Source organism: Lissotriton helveticus, chromosome 8 (genome assembly GCF_964261635.1).
Source record: "Lissotriton helveticus chromosome 8, aLisHel1.1, whole genome shotgun sequence".
NCBI classification, from domain to species: Eukaryota; Metazoa; Chordata; class Amphibia; order Caudata; family Salamandridae; genus Lissotriton; species Lissotriton helveticus.
This window is the reverse complement of record NC_136069.1, coordinates 277944378-277964896: the sequence shown is the minus strand read 5'-3', so window position 1 is coordinate 277964896 and position 20519 is coordinate 277944378. Positions and strand designations below refer to the sequence as shown.

Here is a 20519-nt window from a genome sequence, read left to right as displayed (position 1 = left end):
CCTACGCTCAGGGTAACAAGGTGGGGAGGCATTTAGCACGTCAACTCCGAGATAAACGGGAAAGGGAATACATTGGAAGCATGCGGGACGGAGCGGGGGACCCTCTTCACCGTGACGAGGAAAAGGCTGCCCTGTTTGGCCGCTTTTACGCTGATCTCTATAGAGGTGACGCTCACGATACGCAACGGCGATATCTGGCCGACTTGTCACTGCCTCAAGTCTCTGCTGACCGCAACAAACGCTTAACGGCCCCTTTCTCTCGGGAGCAAATTCTGGACGCCATCAAGGCCCTGAAGCCTCACAAGGCGCCGGGACCTGACGGATATACCGCCCTTCTTTATCAGGCTTTCGCCACCGAGATCTGTGACCATCTTACGGATCTCTTCAATGCGATGGCGGAGTCTGGCGGCATCTCGGGCTCTATGGCTGAGGCGGTGGTCTCGGTCATTCCTAAACCCGGGAAGGATCCCGCTCAATGCTCTTCCTACCGGCCGATCGCCCTTTTGAACATCGACGCGAAATTGTATTCGTCTATTATTGCTCGACGCCTCCAGGAGCTGATGCCGGTCCTCATCCACCCGGACCAGTCGGGCTTTATCTCGGGACGCCAGACCCACGATAATTTACGCCGGGTGATCCATTTGATCGAAAAGGCCGATAGATTCCGCATCCCAGCGGTGCTAGTGGGATTGGACGCGGAGAAGGCCTTCGATCGCGTGGATTGGGGGGTTTTGTTTAGTACCCTGGCGGCCTTCGGTTTCTCGGATAAATTCATCACGATGATCCGGGCGAACTACAGTACTCCCCGCTCCAGAGTTACCGTTAATGGCCATCTGTCACCCTTCTTCTCCCACTCCCGAGGCACTAGACAGGGCTGTCCTCTCTCCCCTCTGCTCTTTGCGCTTAGCATTGAACCGCTGGGGTTGGTGGTGCGGCAGCATGAGGGGATTCGGGGCCTTACCTTCACGGGAGAGCAACACAAAATCTCACTCTTCGCTGATGACGTTCTGCTGTCCATAGGAGATCCTGCTTGCTCGCTCCCACACGTCCAGGAGGTCCTGTCCGAATTTGAGGAGGTAGCCGGCTTTAAGGTAAACTTTGGAAGTCGTACATCCTGAACCTCACGCTATCACCGGCTGAGGAGGAGCGGGTACGGCCTCTGACCCCCCTGTCCTGGGCGACCGGCTCCCTCTTGTATCTGGGGGTCCGCTTAACACCCACTGTGGTGGGCCTGTTTGCGGCGAATTTCCCTCCGCTGCTGTCGTCCATCCGGGCTGACTTAGCCCGCTGGAAGCCCAAGTACATCTCTTGGCTAGGTAGGATACACGCCATTAAGATGGTTCTCCTCCCTAAGTTCCTCTACCTTTTCCAGGCTCTTCCGATCCCGCTGGACCTAGATTTTTTTAGACGCCTCAAAACCCTGATGCTACGCTTAATCTGGCAGGACGGGCGTGCCCGCTTCTCCTTCTTTACATTGCGCCGATTGCGGTCGGATGGAGGAGTGGGTCTTCCCGATATGCACCTGTATTATAAAGCGGCACAACTGCAAGTTTTAGTGGAATGGTCCCAGCAACTCTCGGAGAAACACTGGCTGCATATGGACAGGAGTGTCGCCGGTCGGTCCGTATGGGATCTCGCTTGGAAGCCCAAGAGTGATAGGCCCAGGAATGCCTATATCAGTACCCCTACCAGCACGGTGCTGAAAGTGTGGGAAACAGTCTCAGGCGATGATCATTGGACGACGTTCCCGTCGCCCTTTATCCCCATTCATTTCAACCCGGCCTTCCCCCCCGCGATGCAGGAGGGGCCCTTTCGTTTGTGGCGTGAGGGAGGCTGTCGAGCACTTACTCACCTTTTCCATGGTACCGTTCCGCTCACCTTCACTAATTGCATGAGAGACTACGGGGTTCCCCGTCTGAGCGGTATCACCATCTCCAGCTCCTCCACTGGGCTACCTCCCCAGGGACGGGTGATGCTGCTACGAGACCGCCTTCCGCCTTCGAGGCCTTCCTCCTGCGCACTACCACCATGAAGGGGGCCATCTCCTTTCTCTATAAATTGCTGCTCACTACGGCGGCATCGCCCCGCCCACGCTATATGGGACATTGGGAGGAAACGATCGGGAGAGACATCTCCGATGCCGAATGGGCAGGCCTCTGGCGGGACGTCTCGGCGCATAATCGCTCGATAGCGCTGCGAGAAGCCCATCTCAAAACAATGATGGACTGGTACTTATGCCCATCCAAACTGCACCGCATCTTTCCATCCGCTTCCGACCGTTGTTGGAGAGGCTGCGGGTTCTTGGGGGATTTCCGCCATATCTGGTGGGACTGCCCGATCATTCGCCCTTATTGGGAGGAGATCTTGTCCCACCTCAAGGACATCCTGGGCTACCCGATATCTACCTCACTAGAACATGTCCTACTCGGGCTTCGGGACCCAGGCCTTGAACACCAAACGAGAGCCGATAAGCAAATTCTCTGGCTCTGTCTTGGGGCGGCTAAACTCACCCTTGCAGCGGCATGGAAGACGCCGGCCGCTCCAGCGATCTCCCTCTGGCACGCGAGGATGTGGAGACTTCTGAGTGTGGAGAGAGTGGCGGACATCTTTCTGGGGAACTTTAAGAACTTCATCTTTCGCTGGGGCCCTCTGGTCCGATTCCTTTCATGGGGATTGCCCTCGGCAGTCTGCCCTTCCTCGGTGCGCGCGCTCCACCTATTTCAACTTTAAATGAGAGTAGTGTGTATGTATGAATGAATGGCTGTCATCACCACGGGGGGGGGGGAGGGGAGGGATGGGTGGGGGGTTCGTTCCTGTTCTGCGACGATCATGGCACCTTTCAACGGGCTCAGCACTTAGTGCACGAGACGGCTAGCCTCGGCTCCGGCTGGCCTCCTGGATTGGACTTCGACTTTGGACTAACTATGCTGCACTGCCGTTGAACTCTTTTTCCTAAAGTACGTTGCCCATGTGTAGACTATGATTCAGAGATGTCGCTCGTTGTACTGTTTTATTTTGTGTTTTGCACACTGATAATGAAAAAAAAAATTAAAAAAAAAATATAATAGTTTGTGCACTCATTCTAATAAAGTCTTTCTAAATTAGATTTATCAGCTTTGGTACGTCTGTTTGTTCATCAGAAGGGCCAGCTTCGAAAGTGGGGTTAGTGTGGGCAGATTACCCTACACAAAAGGTGGAAAAATGTATCCTTCAAAATGAACGCCTGAAGGCAGAATTATATTTTCTCTGTTGCCTTAAAAGTTGGTGTCTCATCTCTCAGAGTTGCCCATAAAGCTTTTGATGTAAATGGCAGCATCAGTTGCTAAAGCGGGGGACACTGTCTTAACATTAAACATAGGTCTACACTTCTCAGTGTGCCTAGTAGATGGCAATGCCATGAGTTCCCACATTATGTAAGGCAAAACCAAACACAGCTGCAGTAATTTTTAGAATACATGTGACCAAGGTCACAAGCTACACTGAACGGTTAAGCTCACAGTGGCTGCCTCTGTTTTCAGATGTTTAACTCCAAGAAATAACTAAGCAAAGACACAGCATGGAAACCTCTACTCAGTGAGCTTAACATGGAATCCACTTCTCACTTGCCTTCTCTTCCACCCACACCACACACCAAATAGTTACAATGGTCAAAAGTGGAATGTGCAGCAAAAACTCAAATTGCGGATCATGTACCTTTTTGGGGGAATACAGACTCACAAAAGTGTGTGAGTGTGTGTACCTAGTTCACTACGAAGGCACAGTGTATATTATTTTTAGCATGTCACTTACAAAGTAAATCAGCCATCATTCATTCCCAGTAGTAAATTCCTGCTTAGATCTTGGGGCAGGAGGGAAGGGCGGGGAGGCGGGGAGATCAAAAAAATATTACCAGAATACCACCATGTAGTTAATTAATACCAGAGAGGTGTGGGTATGATTTGATAACAAACGGGTGTTTGAAATGTATCAAGGGGGTTTACCAGAGAATTGAGAGGATAAAAGGATGGGTGAGCAGAGGTAGACTGTTCTGGGTGAAGTTGAGATACTTGCTCTACAAAATTTATAGTACTCAGGTTTGCAATATTAACTTCAGAACCACATGAAAAGTGGGTGCTTCAGGGATGCATCAAACACCGAAATGGCACTATACAAATGCAAGCAAAAGAAAATTGCTATTATTTAGGCATTCACGTGCTCTAACACCAAAATATATAAAGATAAAAAAACTCGCTACGTAATGTGTCAGTACTAAACCATTGGTTTATTTACTGATACTATTGTAACAAATTCAGGGTTGGCCTTTTCTCCAGTCAAAGGAGGAAATATGTGTATGTGAAACGGACAGACAAACAACGTAAGAGGTGCACTGTTGATCTTGCCGAGTGACAAAATGGAAACATTTAATGTAAAGTGTAGCACAGCACAGCTTGCTTTCTTCTCACGAATATGAATGGTCACATTTAAAGACCAGTACACCCTGGTTATTTGAATCTCACCATGCAAAGGGTTGACCCACCAACATTAATTTTACAGACCGGTGAAGATCCACCATTGAAATAGAAAGCATAGTTAAGGGCATTTACCAAATACATAGGCACCATAGGAAGATGCAGATATTGCCCAGAACGCAAGATTACGGATGGAATACAATCTTGGGTTTGAACAGTAACAACATTCTCCAATTTACAATTTAACAGAGGGAAAGGCAAAATGGATTAATCTCAGTAAGCAGTAAAAAGACGAAGTACACTTTGATGTACATCCCAATCGAGTTGGCCATTTCGCCAAAGCACTAAAATCACAGTCAGTAGCCTTGTAGAATGGAAGGACGGTCAATAAATAAGTTACCGACGCGATATTGGCACTAACAATGATCGGTACACAAAGTTATTACTGGACAGTTGGTCCCTGCCGGTACGCTGTGGCGAAATAATCTGTGCCTATCTAGCTGTGGTGACGTCAATACGTGACAAGTACTTTATAAAAAACAACAAAAAACATTTAGATTACGGTTTCAGAACTTCCCAAAAAATAGGAAGTTTATAGTGTAAGGAATTTTTTTTTTTTTTAAATCGCATAAATAACTTCCGAAGTAAGTACCCCAGGGTAAATCCACAAGAAAAAAAAGGTACTGCTATTTTATCGTGCATACTGTTTACTTGGATGGCAAACATCAGAAATGAGCTGTAAAGTCAAACAAACGGCATCCGCTGTCACGTCATCAAGCCTTTTCCGTTTACCAAATCCTGGTTCGGTAGCATGCCCATGTTTGGCGCGTCGTGTGCTAACGAAAAATGTTGATGGCGTACCCTCGAAGCAGAACTGGCTAATAGGGCGGACTTTTTAAAGTGAAGTCATGCCGAGTTAACTGTAACGGAAACATGACTAACACCCAAGACGTATAAAAATATAAAAGTATTGTTTGTCACCGTAAAAAGGCAAGCACGTCAGTTGTGTTTGACTAGAATCACATACATATCTAGTATGTATATAAATAATACTAACGGTAGCAAATTGGTTCCTCTCAGAAATGTTTTTGCTTCTACGAAGAAATGTATTACATTTTCGATAAAATCACTGTGTCTAACTACGGATAGTTCGGGAATACTTATCAAATAAATCTAGTACGCCTCTTTTAACATGGCGGCCACCAACAACAGCCCACAGCCGTCAGGATGGCGCAGAGTGCCAGAAGTCGCTACATCCCACTCAACGGGCACAATCCAACACAGGCACAGAAATTAATATATCCCCAGGCGCCAACTGTCACCGGACAGCGGGGGTCTACTGCAGAATCAGTGACGTTCTGTATGCGTGCGGTCTTTGTGAATTTGTCTCCGTAAGAGATAGCAGGAGAGTGGATACGCGGCGCTTTAGCGTGTGGTCGCTGTGTTTCCACACTACTAGTTTCCTCTTTTTCAAAAAGCTGAACCTGCTCGTCGCGTTATGTGGCTACTTTATACAGTGCCTCCTCCCCTCGCTGCAGGCTAAACTGGCATAGAGAGTAAGAGTCCCACCTGCCAGCCCTGCTGCGTCTTTATACTTCACCGCTTCCCCGACAGGAATTTCCCAGCTCAGAGAACGGGAAGTGTTGAAGAAGCACAACCATGTTTCTCCGAGGCAAGGAAGAAATGCCTCAGAGAAAGCACGGTCATTTTCCGATTCGGGGGCGTGGCTTTCTTTCTCTCCTCTTCCCATTGGCTGGAAGGTAAAATTCCAGCCAATGGGAAGAGGAGAGAAAGAAAACAAGAAAGAAGCTTAAAAAAATGCCCCCGAATCCGAAAAAGACGGGGCTTGGACCGAGTGACGCCCCTCTCCTCCAATGGCTGGCCAGCATTTACTAGGCCAGCCAATAGAGAAGAGGGGCGGGTTCCAAGCCCCCTCTAAGAATCATTAAATCTTCGGCTCCGCCCACTGCGTGGGACGGTCCTCGACCTAAAAAAGACCTATTTTCCCTTCCTTAATTATAGAGCAGTCTGGCAATCAGTTTGAGCGCAAGGACAGCCTGGCTAATCATGCACTATAAAAAATAATATCCAGTCCCTCCATCACTGGTTTGTTGAGTGACTTGCATACTGTCCCATCTGCTGCGGCCACTGGTGTAACTTCCTTTTTGAACCAAAACCCATCCTGTGCCTACAGCAATACATAGTTTGTATTCAGAGATTGCTTCCTGCATGTGTAGCTTCTCCTTTTGTGTTACATCTTCATGAAAAGGTATGCAGAAAATATTAGCATTAATAACTTTTTTCTAATGCTGAAGTTATCATTTTTGACTTGTACAAACCATCAACCTTTACCTGACCAAGCTCCATTGCAAATCAGCTCTTAAGAGCACTCAGGTTATGTTGTATGGCACCCCATGAACTAGCAACATTTTGCTTTCTGATTATTTTTCAAACTTTTTTTAAAATTAACTGTAACTTTTAATCCCTATCTCTAGTTTTCCCCTTTGTGTATATTCTGTGTGTTCTAAAAATGTACAGATGTTTAATGGTCTCCCAGCTTATTGATTTTAGGACCCTAAGGAGGGTGCTGGCGTACGTTTACCCAGAAAACCCCATAGGGATATTTATGGACAATTGAAGCCTGCCTCCTGAAGTTGTAATCAGGTGGAGGTGCAGTGAGAGAAATAAAACAGCTTTCCGAAGGTCTCTCTACTTAAATAAGGAAGGACAGTCCATGACATGCCAATTAAGAAAGATTGAAAAGGCCTTGTAATGCCTCCTGACCGAGTGAGATGTGCGTTGGCTTCCAGAAGTAAGTATAAAAGAGAAGGGAAACCAAGAAATCACCCGTTATTGGGCTATCCAAGAAGATATCTTGAGGTTGACGAGAGAGTTTCTCGGTGGGGATAGAAGGGTAGCTGGAGTTATCTCTATTTTGCCTTGCATTGAAAATGAACCCTATGTTTTGACTGAGGATACCTTAAAACTCTTAGCGATTCCTTCAGAAGGCTTCACTGAAGAGGGGCATGTGACTGTATTGCAGGACACCTTTGCTACCGGTAATTGAACTCTTGGTACTCACTAGACAATTTATTGTCGGTACACGTACAGTAGTGAGATTTCAGAACACTTACTATTTCCGCCTACTGACTGTGCTCTACCTGCTGAGGAGGGAGGTGATTGTCCAAGGCAGTGTGTGTCAGTCTAGCCATTAATTTGCATGCTTGTCATTGCCTTGGGACATTTCAGTTGGGGCTTTTGTGTGAACACTCAGTTTACAACTTTGAGCTACTCAGAGGGTACTGAATCTGATTGTAGGAGCAGGCATCCCAGAGAATAGTAATGACTTGGAGGCAGCTGCAGCCAGCAGTGGTGAGAACATGGACCGTATTATCCCTCTACCTGAAACAGAGTTTCTGTATATGATCAATGCCTACAACTAAATTGGTTCTTGCACTATTGAAATGCACAATACCGCAACAGTGGATAAATACCTATATTGAATGCCGTACTTTTTTTTTTTTTTTAAGGATTCAGAAGATGAGTGGGTCGAGTCATCCGCAGTCACCCATTCACCTAGTATCGAAAAGGCATGGAAAATTAATAAAGAGCAGTCAGGCAAAGATGAAACAGCTGCTCCTGTCCAGGTGAGATTACGCAGATAATTAACGCAACTGATCATTAAAGCAATTGTATTCAACTAGTTGCTCTTTTGGGGATTCTGTGCCATAAAAGAGAAATGGTTGCCTTTAGAACCTTTCATTCTTGCTTGCAGCAGGAGTATTACTTAAGAAGAAGTTTAATCATTACTGTCTTTTCCTTTTTAACATGTACCTCCTTTTGAAATCTAAGGTTTTTTTGCCGCAATGTAACAACAAGTTTAAAATAACTGTAATTACCCATTATATACGTGGGTTGGCATCAAATATCTGTATGTTGTATTGTTAGGATAATTAGCCACGAAGAAAATGTTATTTTTTTAAGCTGGTACTGTTGGTTAAATAGATAGCTTTAAACCATGCTTTACAAAGTTGTTTGGTGGTCTCACTGTAAACTAAGACTTGGCAGAGGAGAAACGGAAGAGTAGATTTGTGGTCAGTATCCACCCCCTAACTTGTAACTCTTTCCCACTTACATCCTTCCATAAAGTAACTGACACTAACAAAGGACTGGCTTGACACTAAAATGGGTCACTGGCGGGTGCTACTCACTTGTAACTCCTGCTGCTGTTTGGACCTGCGAGGGACTGGGAGTCCTGATTTCACTTCTGCTGGGGCTCTAAGGACGCTATCCAAGCGCAATACCGGCATAATTGGAGTGCCGCCGATCCCTCCTTCACCGCTGCGGGACTGCGAGGCGATTCTAACAGCTGCAGCCTCTTCCCGCAGCGGACACGCCCCCTTGCCTGCCGAAGGTACAACCTTTCGCAGCACCCGCTCCGCGGGTGCTACTCACTTGTAACTCCTGCTGCTGTTTGGACCTGCGAGGGACTGGGAGTCCTGATTTCACTTCTGCTGGGGCTATAAGGACGCTATCCAAGCGCAATACCGGCATAATTGGAGTGCCGCCGATCCCTCCATCACCTCTGCGGGACTGCGAGGCGATTCTAACAGCTGCAGCCTCTTCCCGCAGCGGACACGCCCCCTTGCCTGCTGAGGGCTATAATAGCAGTTTAGGCCCTCCGCGAAGCGGGACGCGCGCGCGAGCGCCCGGTGCTAAGCCCGGGCAAAGGGCGGGCCCGTTTAAGCCCGTTCAAGACAGGGTAAGACTGGACTGGGCCACCCCATTGACATTTGTATCTCTGTATTTTCTACATCGCTTTATGTACATTGTTGTAGTTCCCATTACCGTGTATAATACTTCTTCTTGGGACTCACAATCCTGAACTATGTCACCGAGAGGCACTAGGAGTAACAAGGCACTTCGTATCGCCCAAACTACCGGCCCCATAGACCAGTTCATTGATAGAGCAAACGACGCCATCAACCAAGGCGTCCTTTTACTAGAACGGAGGGTCTCACAGGATTTGAACGCTGCCAAGCGCTCCTCGTTGGGCTTATTGGCGGCAGCCAAATCCCCATTACATCCTCTTGAACCTGTTACCCTACTCGAAGATCACGCTGACCCTCATTTAGTCCCAGCTACTGTGGACCTGTCAGACTCCTTCGAGCTATCAGTTCTTCAACCACCACAGCTCTCTAAGTCATTGGAGCAGACACCAGCTCTTTTTACTAGCCCGAGCTGAGATGATTCCACCTTAACCACAATCCGGGGTATAAGGGAGGGAGCGATACCCAAGAACAAAAAGAATAAAAAGAATCCCCAGCATAACAGGAGTCTCCAGCAAAACAAAACCTCTCACAAGAAACCTCAAAAAACGACGCATATTAATCCCCAACTCCCACCCACCGATCAAACCCCCAAACAAGCTGCCCCTCTGCCGGACGAGGGGAACACCATTCTTTCCGATACAATAAACCTCTCCACCACATCACCCAATCTCAGTGTTAATTCTAATGCGGGTAGTATTAGTGAGCTTAGTGGTGTTAATAACGACCTTCTAGACAGGATAGGGGCACTAATTAAATCATATGTCCACCCACTCGAACTGACCCTCACAAAAATAGAAAAACAGATAGAAGAGTTATCCTCAACATTAAAAAAAACAAGCAAAGGGTCCGCCCCTGGCCCCACATTAGCTCAAACCACGGCCCATAAATCAAAACCCAAAAATCCCAATGATGGGGCGACGGTAACAAAATCCACTACTACTGCAGCGGCAATACACCCCAAACCTACACTTCCAAGGGCGACAAAATCCGTTATCTTAACTAACACCCCTGTCCCCCCTCCTGTTCAGCCCACCATCCTGCTTTCCAAGCATATAAATATCCCAGGGCCACAAAACACCACCTATAAGAACAGAAGGAAGGCTGCTTCCTCTATTCATCTTCCCCCAGAAGCCGCCCCTTACGTTGTCATTATGACAGGGTTCCCCGAGCTGAACCCAAATTCGGAGGAGCCAGGTTGGTCCCTTAGAAATAAGGTACTTCACTGGCTATCCGTCAATAGGCCCCTTCCCCCATACTCTAACAATAGAGTCACATCAGTTCGTAGAGTCCCCTGGTTAGGAAAAGAGCCAAAATCTCTCCTGGGTGACTGTATTATTGTCAACTTTGAGGACCCCCACACCGTAGAGCATATCTGCTCTTGAGGTACGCAATATACTTCTGATGGAATCGGTACCTAAAGACTATCCTTCTTCTATCCTCCAGCCCAACACTATAACACCGGCCCAGAATGGAACTGGACCCAAGTTGGTAACTGGAATAGAAGACGTGATTGGACTAATTGGCCAAGTACTGGGGGCAGGGATGTAGTCCCAACCTTTGGATGGAGTGGTGTGCCATTGACCAACAGATATGACTGCCTGGAAATGGTGGATTGACCACCACCCGCCAGTTTTCTGGAAAACCCTTCCCCTCTTTCCCCAACGATTAACCCTCCAGAACAATCTGGTTATTCTCCGACCCCTTTCCTTCATATTACTATTCCACCTATCTCTGAAGTACTAACTTCAGAAGCACCAATCCAAGATGCACTAATCTTATTGCCTATTTCCCACAAACCCCCCCTTTCTAATAAAGTTGTTCATACTACGACCCACCCTGCTGCCTCACCAGTACATATTCCTCTCAGTTCACGTATTCCAACTACCAACCACAAGTTGAACATTAGTAAGCTCTCTCCCCTATCCCCTCAGTTCTCTGTTCTATTTTGGAACGTGGCGGGCCTTCGCTCAAAATTAAAACTTAAATCCTGGTTAGACATAGTAACCTCCCATCAAATAGTTTGCTTACAGGAAACATGGGCTATCGATCCTATTCACATTCAGGGCTATAAAACGTTCCACTCCCCTGCCAGCTCTACTACTCATGGCAGATCCAAGGGAGGTTTAGTGGTATATATTTCCAACAAGTTATCTTTAATAAATTCTTCAGATCTTTTTACCACTGCGAACTTTCAATTTATCACGGTTGTATTTAGTATTCGTACGATATATTTCTTCATTAATTTTTATAACAACCTTTGCCCGGCTGAATGTGTTAAGTCTGTGAAAGTAATTTCTTCTGTTGTAAACGAATATCGTAACAAGCACCCATCATCTGCATGCTACGTAATTTGGGGGGGGGAGGGGGATTTCAATGTTCCATTGTGTAGTAACCATACGAAAGGTATTTGCGGCTTGTTAGATGAACACAATTGTCCACTCACTCATTTCACACACACCTTTCTAGGCAACGCACTGAATGAAAGCATCTTTGCACTAGAACTTGATTTTGCTAACGACTTAGTGGACCCTCCAGCCGAATTTAGACCCACTTTCCATGGGAGGGGTATGTTTAGCACGATTGATTTTATTTTATGCTCCTTAGCGTTAATTGGCAAACTCCAACGGTTTACCACTGGCACGGATATCTCCAGTGATCATTATCCTAACAGTATCTCTTTGTCCATAGAAAAAGGCGTTTTTCTTCCCTCCAAGATTAGTCAATTATCGCAGCAGTCTTTGGCTATGGACAAGGTGAACGGATTTTCCGTAAAATGGTCTAAAATAGACCCTGTAGCTATCAGTGGTAAAGTTATATCTAAAACCCTTCCATGGATAAATAACTGCCTGGCAGAGGACTCCCCCCCTCAGTTGATTTTGACTCGTTTTTTAGAGATTTTATCAGAAATGCGATCCGAGTTATTCCGTAACCACAAACCTGGCACTCACGGATCTTTTAGCTGGTTTGATACAGCTTGTCGTAAAGCCCTATCCGCCCTAAAAAAGGCACTACACAACACAAACAGAAACTCAATAGAGATAGCAAAATTAAGAAAAGACTACAAGGTAGTAAAGACAGCTCTCAGTTTTGGCGCATCGTTAAGTCACCTTTTTTAACAGACGCCAAAGGCCCCCAGCATCTAGACGTGGCTGTACCTGCTGACGTTTGGGTGACCCATTTCTCAAGAATATTTGGGGGGTCCCCAGCCGACATCTCAAAAACGGTCAAGCTAGTCGATGACTCTGCTGGGGCACCAATTTATCCTATTGATCTCTATTTTAACCTTAATGAGATCACTTGCGCATTAACATCCTCCAAAACTGGAAAAGCGCCTGGCCCCGACGGAGTCCCTCTAGACATCTTTGTAAATAATATAGAATTGTGGTCCCGTGTCGTCACCCAGGTGATGGCGGCAGTCTCGCAAATAGGCCTTTTAGATTCTTGGTCTTCTTCCATTTTACTTCCCATCTTCAAAAAGGGGGACCGTAACAACCCTGCCTGTTATAGACCCATTTCCCTCCTGGACTCCCTGGGGAAAGTTGCTGGGCGTTTGATTCTGGAACGCCTCCAGGACTGGGCGTCGGAAAACAACAAAATGTACCTTTGTGAAATGACTCCTGTTTAAATAGTGACATACCTCTTGTTGCCTTTATTGAATGCTCACAGTTTTTACAGACAGGTGGAATTGCATTCTTTGTGAAAGGTCAGATTCTGCACAACTCATTCTTTGCCTGCTGGGAAGGAAACCAAGCGAATATCAAGGTATCCTATGCTTGCACAAGCGCAAAAGGATTATCTTCAAAAACAAGGCACAGTCGCTCAGCAGTACATCTGTGTCTGACTGTCTTCTTTTTCAGTATTTGCCATAAATTAATTGCTGATTCATACTCTCACACACCAGTGATATATTACTTGAGCAAAATAGGAAGCAAAAATTCCTAAGGTTTATCCTTCGAAGCACAAGCCACCTCAAGGTGGCTGATAGCCAGAGAACTACAGCTCATTGTGGTTCATCTTCTAGCGAAAGCAGTGAAAAAGCAGATGCTCTCAACAGGTCAAAGAAAACCACAGGTGGTTACTAAATAATGAAGTGCTACACAACATTTGAACTTCCTACATGTAGACCCATTTGCCTCTCCTGATAATGCTTAACCTTTGCCTCCAGATTCCATTTACCATTAGCCAAATAAATACTCTTTTTGTCGATTGGTTAGACACATTTTTCTCAGCTTTCCTACTTATCTCTGTCATGCAATTGACACCCTCCAAAGCCAGGGTGATTCTGATCTTTCCAGAATGTGCTCACCAGTGGATCTCCTCCACATAACAGAATGCCAATGGAAGAAGCTAAAGTACATATCTCATTGCAAGTTCTATAGTCATAACCTGCTCCCTCCATTGTTCTATCAAGCTTTGCTCTCTAAACATCCACTATGGACATCAGAATCTACTGCAAAACAGTACTGATCTTCTAAATTAGGCCAGACAATCTTTTGACAAAACATCTTGAATGTTTAAATGAAAAAGACTCAACATGTGCACGCAAAATGCAATTCTTACAAAGTGCCCAGAAAAATGTTCAACTTTTTTTTCGTGCTTATCAAAATTGGGGCTGCCCTTCTAATTAAGCTAACTTCAGAAATAGTAGCTTAGAGAAAGTGTACTTTACAAACCTTTTTTTAAAAATCCACTTAATAAAAGAAATAGTTTTTTGATTTGTAGTGAGACAAATTTTAAGGTAACAACATTGACACCATTTTACCTAATGTTTGCATATCGTCAATATTGACTAAACTGCCACTTTTTTCCTCATTTCTACTAAGATCATCAATATTTCCCTTACCCCAGACCAACTGAAAACTGCTGCTCACAGTTTTATTATGCCTCTCCTGGATGGCAACAGAACCATATTAACTAGGATATTTTGCTCAACATGATCTACGTTGTTTTCCATACTTCATTTCTGCAAAAGAAAATGTGTGCACTTGTCTTGGTAAGAATTCTGGGGCTTCACTGGCTGCCACTCAAGATTAGGATTTCATTTAAAGTATGCTGCTTTATATGCAATGCCTTCTGCTATCTCCTTATCTAACTAAATCTCTGACCATCGATAGTGGTCAACAGGGACTCTGGAGAAAAGCCCCCCACCCCCCTAAATTTGAAAACTCCTGAGTTCAAAACGTCCCTTGCTTGTGACTAGTCCTTCGCTTGTGCTGCAACTGTTCTATGGAACTCTGTAATAAACATTAGGCACTCAAGCAAACCTCACGTCCTTCATGAAAACACATCTGTTCGAGGCATATGAGCTGCAGAATATATACTTGTGCATAGATTGCCATCTGGTGTTGGGCACGGATGTTTGCACTTTGTTTTTGTATTGAAAGAAGTTCCTTGTAGTCACAAGATAGGTGACTTCTCCCTAGGACGATAGTGTGCATGGGCATCGACTCCATCCTCAGATTGTTTTTTTTCCGCCATCGGGTTTGGATGTAAATTGCTGCTCTCTGGGTCGGTGTCGTACCTGATCCCCCTTCGAAACGAAATCCCTCACCGCTCGACTGTATTGTTTCGAGCGCGTTCCCCTTTGACGCACATCCAAAAATTCGTCAAGACCTTCGTTTCTGGTCGACGACGCGGGCCGTTGGGCCTATCTGCAACACCAGGCCCTGCAGTCAATGGAAAGAACTCCATTTAAAAAATGCCCCCTGTGTGGTGCTAAATTCCCACACACTAATCTCCACGAGGTCTGTAACCTTTGACTCTCTCCAGAACACGAGGACAAAGACTGTGAGGCCTGTGCTTCCTTCAAATCAAAGAAGACCATACATGATCGTCGGGCTCGACGTCATATTATGTCTTGAATAACTACCTCGGCGCCGGACGACATCTTCGATGCAAGCCCCTATGTTCCAGAACAACAAGAACGGGAGGTTGAAGACCAGTTCCTCCAAGACCAACGAGTCAGATGCCAAGGATCCAACGGTTACTCTAGGTGAACAGATCGTGAGTACCCAGATCCAGACCCCTGCCCTGTCTAAAACAAATGATAAGGCTCAGGTGACATCTTCGCCTTCGGGCTCAGGTCGACACCGCGATAATACTTCAGATGCCCCGCCATCTGCTCGGCTTTGAAGTCGAGAGACAAGCCTTCAGGCGGCTCGGGAACGAGCCAGCCACATAGCGGTACCGAGAAACCATCTCCGGCACCAAAACAAAAGCCAAAACCACAGACAGTGCCATGCCCTGCTCTATCGACACCGAAGACGACTTTGACGCCGAGCACTTTGGCACCAAAACACACTGAGGACAAGCCCTCTGAACCAAAAAAAAACTCTATAAATCTTCGGATCTCTAAAAATGTCAGACTCGAAAACTCCAACAAAGCATAAGGAGACCAAGACCCCTCCTAAAGCTACAGGGCCTAAACCAAAGCACCACTCGGAACCGAAGTCGTCCGTGCCAAAGATGGACAATAGCTCGAAGGAACTGTTTCAACCAGATCCCTTGGATCCGAAACAAAAAACTCTACGCATTGACCCTGTTACAGGTCATGTCACTACAATACCACCTAAAAAGAGGAAATTGGAGACCTCAGAGGCACCCAAGATATCCTTAAAGAAGAAAGACATAGAAACGTCACCTTTCAGACGCTCCTCTCCCCCTCCAAATCTTCCAAATATACCACCTTCTCCAGTACACTCTCCACTGCTTTCTTCTTCACCTGCCCACAAGATGATGAAGATGACTTTGTGGGAGGATGGGGATGTAGAACCACAAGGGGATGATGATGATGATGATATCCACAGTATCCCACCACCTGACCCTTGGGACGATTATAATAATATCCCAGATATACCTGAGCCTGACTCATACCCATCTAAACCATCCCCTCCAGGTGACAACATAGGTTTTGCGCAACTCATAAATAGAGCAGCCAAATATCATGTGGTAGAATTACACTCAGACCTTTTGGAGGAAGATTTTTTATTAGAGACTTTTACACATTCACAAAAGGCAACAAGTACTTTGCTGATGTTAAAAGGTATGATTAAACATGCCCCTGATGTGTTTAAAGACCCTGTTAAAGCTAGAATTCTCAACCCCAGAGTTGATAAAAAATATAAACCAGCTCCAAATGATCCAGCTTATATCAAGGGACAGCTCCCTCTAGATTCTCTGGTTGTATCAAATGCCCATAAACGGGCTAATTCCCAAACAACAGGTGATACCCCACCTCCGGATAAAGAATCTAAATTATTGGACGCATCTGGTAAACGGGAATCGTTACAGGCAGAAAATTTGTGGTGCATTGCCAAAGCCCAAGCTTTGTTGGCAAGGTATAATAGGGCGCATTATGCTGAGCTAGAGACACTCATGCAACATCTTCCAGAACAATATAGGTCTAAAGCAAACAACCTCATGCAAGAGGGAAAACTAATTACAAACCCCTCTATCAAATGTGCTCTTGATGCAGTGGACACAACATCTCGTGCCTTTAACACAAGTGGTTTACTGCGCAGGCATGCATGGCTACACATATCTGGTTTTAAACAAGTTGTACAGTCTCAAATTCTTAATCAGCCTTTTGATCAAGAACACTTGTTTGGACCTATGGTAGACACATCTTTAAAAAAGATGAGAAAAGACACAAACAGCTAAATTCATGGGGGCCTTACAGTCACCAACAACTAGAGGTTCCATTTGTCGCTTCTTTTATAGGGGCGCCTCCAAAACCATTGGAACAGACAACAATTCTTATTCCTACAAAAGCCCCATTAAAATTGCCTCTAACAGAGGATATTTTAGAGGGTGTTACAAAGGAAATAACAACAAAGGAAGATGCCGCGGTAATAACACCCGCACCTCTCCTAGCACAAAACAGTGACTTCGCTCCACTCCCCCGAGACCATTCCACTCCGGTCGGGGGAAGACTATCACAGTTCCTACCTGTCTGGAATTCCATCACCACAGAAAAGTGGGTAACACAAATTATCCAGTATGGTTACTGCCTGGAATTCACCTCTACTCCTCTACTCCTCCACACATACCACCCAAGCAATGCCTGATGTCCACAGAACATCTCACGCTTCTAAAACAAGAGATTATCTCTCTCTTGCAAAAGCACGCAATAGAACCGGTTCCCATGCACCATCAAGGCACAGGGGTTTACTCCCTTTACTTCCTCATCCCAAAAAATGATGGTACTCTCAGGCCAATATTAGACCTCAGAACTTTAAAGCTGTACACACAATCCGACCACTTTTACATGGTCACTCTCCAACAAGTCCTCCTATTGCTCCAACAAGCCGATTTCCTTGTCACTCTAGATCTCAAGGATGCCTACTTTCACATTTCCGTTGACCCTGCTCACAGGAAATATCTATGGTTAATAGTGGACGGTCAGCACTACCAGTTCAAAGTGCTCCCATTCGGAATGACTACAGCACCCAGAGTCTTCACAAAATGTCTCGCAGTAGTAGCAGCTCACTTGCGAAGACAACACATTCTTGTGTTTCCTTACCTCGACGACTGGCTCATAAAAGCCAAGTCACGCAGCGATTGTGTACACCACACACACAAAACAATCCAGCTGCTGCACAATTTAGGATTCACAATAAACCTCACCAAGTCACATCTTCAACCGTCCCACACCCAACAGTATCTAGGCACCACAAAAGATAACCTTGTATACCCCAACCCAGCCAGGATAGCCAGCATGCAATCAATCAAAAAAATGTGTAAAGCACACTATATACCCGCAAGGGTTTCAAGGTGCTGTAGGGAGGGGAGGAAGGGGGTGCTGTTGCTACTGGTCGAACAGCCAGGTCTTGAGTTGTCTCCTGAAGGTTAGAAGGTCTTTGATTTGTCGTAGGATCAGGGGGAGGGTGTTCCAGGTCTTGGCGGCGCGGTGGGAGAATGATTTGCCTCCGGCTGTGGTTTTGCGGATGCGTGGGACGGTAGCCAGGGAGAGGTCTGGCGTGCGGTGTTTCCTGTTGGGTTCGTAGAAGGAGTCTCGGCTGTTGAGATAGGCTGGGCCGGTCTTGTGGAGTGCCTTTTGTGTGTGGATCAGGAGCTTGAAGGAGATTCTTTTATCAACAGGGAGCCAGTGCAGGTTCCTCAGGTGGGGGGTGATGTGGTCGCGGCGTGGGACATCGAGGATCAGGCTTGCAGAGGTATTCTGGATTCTGTGCAGTCTGTTGATGAGCTTAGTCGGGGCTCCGGCGTAGAGGGCATTTCCGTAGTCGAGTCTGCTGCTGACTTGGGCCTGGGTGACTGTTTTCCTTGTGTCTGTCGGGATTCATCTGTAGATCTTGCGAAGCATACGGAGGGTGTTGAAACAAGTGGAGGAGACAGCGTTGACTTGTTTGGTCGTCCCATGCTGAGGGGTTGGGCCCGAGGATGAAGATCTCCGTCTTGTCTTTGTTCAGTTTGAGGCGGCTATGCTCCATCCATTCGGCGACGGCATCATTCCCTGGTGGAAGTTGGATTTGCCGGTGATGGGGTCCTTGGCGAGGGAGAGGATCAGTTGCGTGTCGTCGGTATAGGAGATTATGTTGAGGTCGTGGTGTCGGGCGATGAGTGCGAGAGGCGCCATGTAGACGTTGAACAGCGTCGGGCTGAGGGAGGATCCCTGCGGGACACCGCAGATGATCTCGGAGGCTTCGGATCGGAACGGGGGGAGGCGGACTCTCTGGGTTCTGCCGCAGAGGAAGGAGGAGGTCCAGTCCAGGACTTTGTCTCGGATCCCTGCGTTGTGGAGTCGTGTGCGTAGTGTGCTGTGGCAGACGGTGTCGAAGGCGGCGGAGAGGTCCAGAAGTATGAGGGCTGCCGTCTCGCCGTTGTCCAACAGGATCCTGATGTCGTCTGTGGCGGCGATGAGGGCGGTCCCGGTGCTGTGGTTGCTGCGGAAACCTGACAGGGAGGGGTCTAATAACTACAATTTCTCACATGGAAAGTAGCTTTCCTTGTGGCGATCACATCTCTCAGAAGAGTTAGTGTACGCCAGGCATTAACCATACACGAACCATTTTTACAATTACATCATAAAGTGATTCTTAGGACAAACCCTAAATTCTTACCAAAAGTCATTTTTGGTTACCAGCTTAACCAGTCTGTTGAACTACCAGTCTTTTTTCCTCAACCAGACTCAGTAGCAGAACAGGCTCTTCATACGCTTTACGTCAAAAGAGCTATCCTTTATTACATTGAAAGGACAAAAACTTTCAGGAAAACTAAAATATTTTTGTAGCTTTCTCACCACCACATAAAGGCAATCCTAAATCAAAAGCTGGAATTGCCTGGTGGATCGTTAAATGCATCCAGATATGCTACCAAAAAGCAAAGCGCACATTATCCCTTCCCCCTAGAGCGCATCCCACATGCAAACTAGGGGCTTCTATGGCATTCTTAGGGAACATTCCCATAGATGACATTTGTAAAGCAGCAACATAAAGGCCATAAAATGCAGAGCATTCAGGCTTCCTTTGTGCCGGCTGCACCGGTGGGAGTCGCCAATCTCGTGCCCCTGGTGTCTTTGCCGGCCGCTACTGTCTAACTTCCCGCCTCTCAGGCCTAAAGCTTCATTGGATTTTTTTATCTAAAATGAAATCCGGCTCCCCGCTGGACTTCTGTCCTGCGAAGTTTTTAGGCAAAGTTGCACACGTTATTAACCCCATCATTAACCTTATTTTAAATCACTCTCTGGAGATGAGTATGGTGCCACAGGCTTGGAAAAAAGCGCTGTTTCTGCCCCTCTTGAAAAAGCCAACCCTTGACGCTAGCATCCATGCGAACTATAGGCCTATCTCCCTGCTCCCGGCCTTGGCGAAGGTCGTGGAAAAGCCTGTACAGTCCGTTCTCTCGGACTTTGTGGAGACGCATGATGTCCTCCATCTCACCCAGTCCGGTTTTCAGGGCAAACATGAGCACCGAAACGGCACTGCTAGAAATGTCAGAGGCCATCAAAGAGGTCCAGGATGGTGGAGGAAAAGCATTGCTGGTGTTATTAGATCTATCGGCGGCGTTTGACACCGTCCCCCACAAATGCGTCCCCCACAAATACCGCCAACAGACAGTCTGGGCCCCTCCGTATTCAGCTGTAGTGCCGCCACTGTAGGTGGGAGTTCCCCAGGGGTCTATTTTAAGCCCCACTCTTTTCAACATCTATATGTCCCCTCTGGCGGGGCTGGCTGAGTCTTATGGTGCCCGGATTGTCTCATACGCCGATGACACCCAGCTT

The 20519-nt window shown here is 46.6% G+C and overlaps 1 protein-coding gene across 1 annotated transcript in view; it reads left to right on the top strand.

The window, feature by feature from the left end:
* CWF19L2 (CWF19 like cell cycle control factor 2) overlaps window positions 1-20519 on the top strand; it is a 1282529-nt gene that overhangs the window by 267991 nt on the left and 994019 nt on the right. Inside the window, exon 4 of the mRNA XM_078657031.1 lies at window positions 7979-8095. Coding sequence (XP_078513157.1) covers window positions 7979-8095 — 117 coding nt within the window. The remainder of the gene's footprint in view (window positions 1-7978; window positions 8096-20519) is intronic.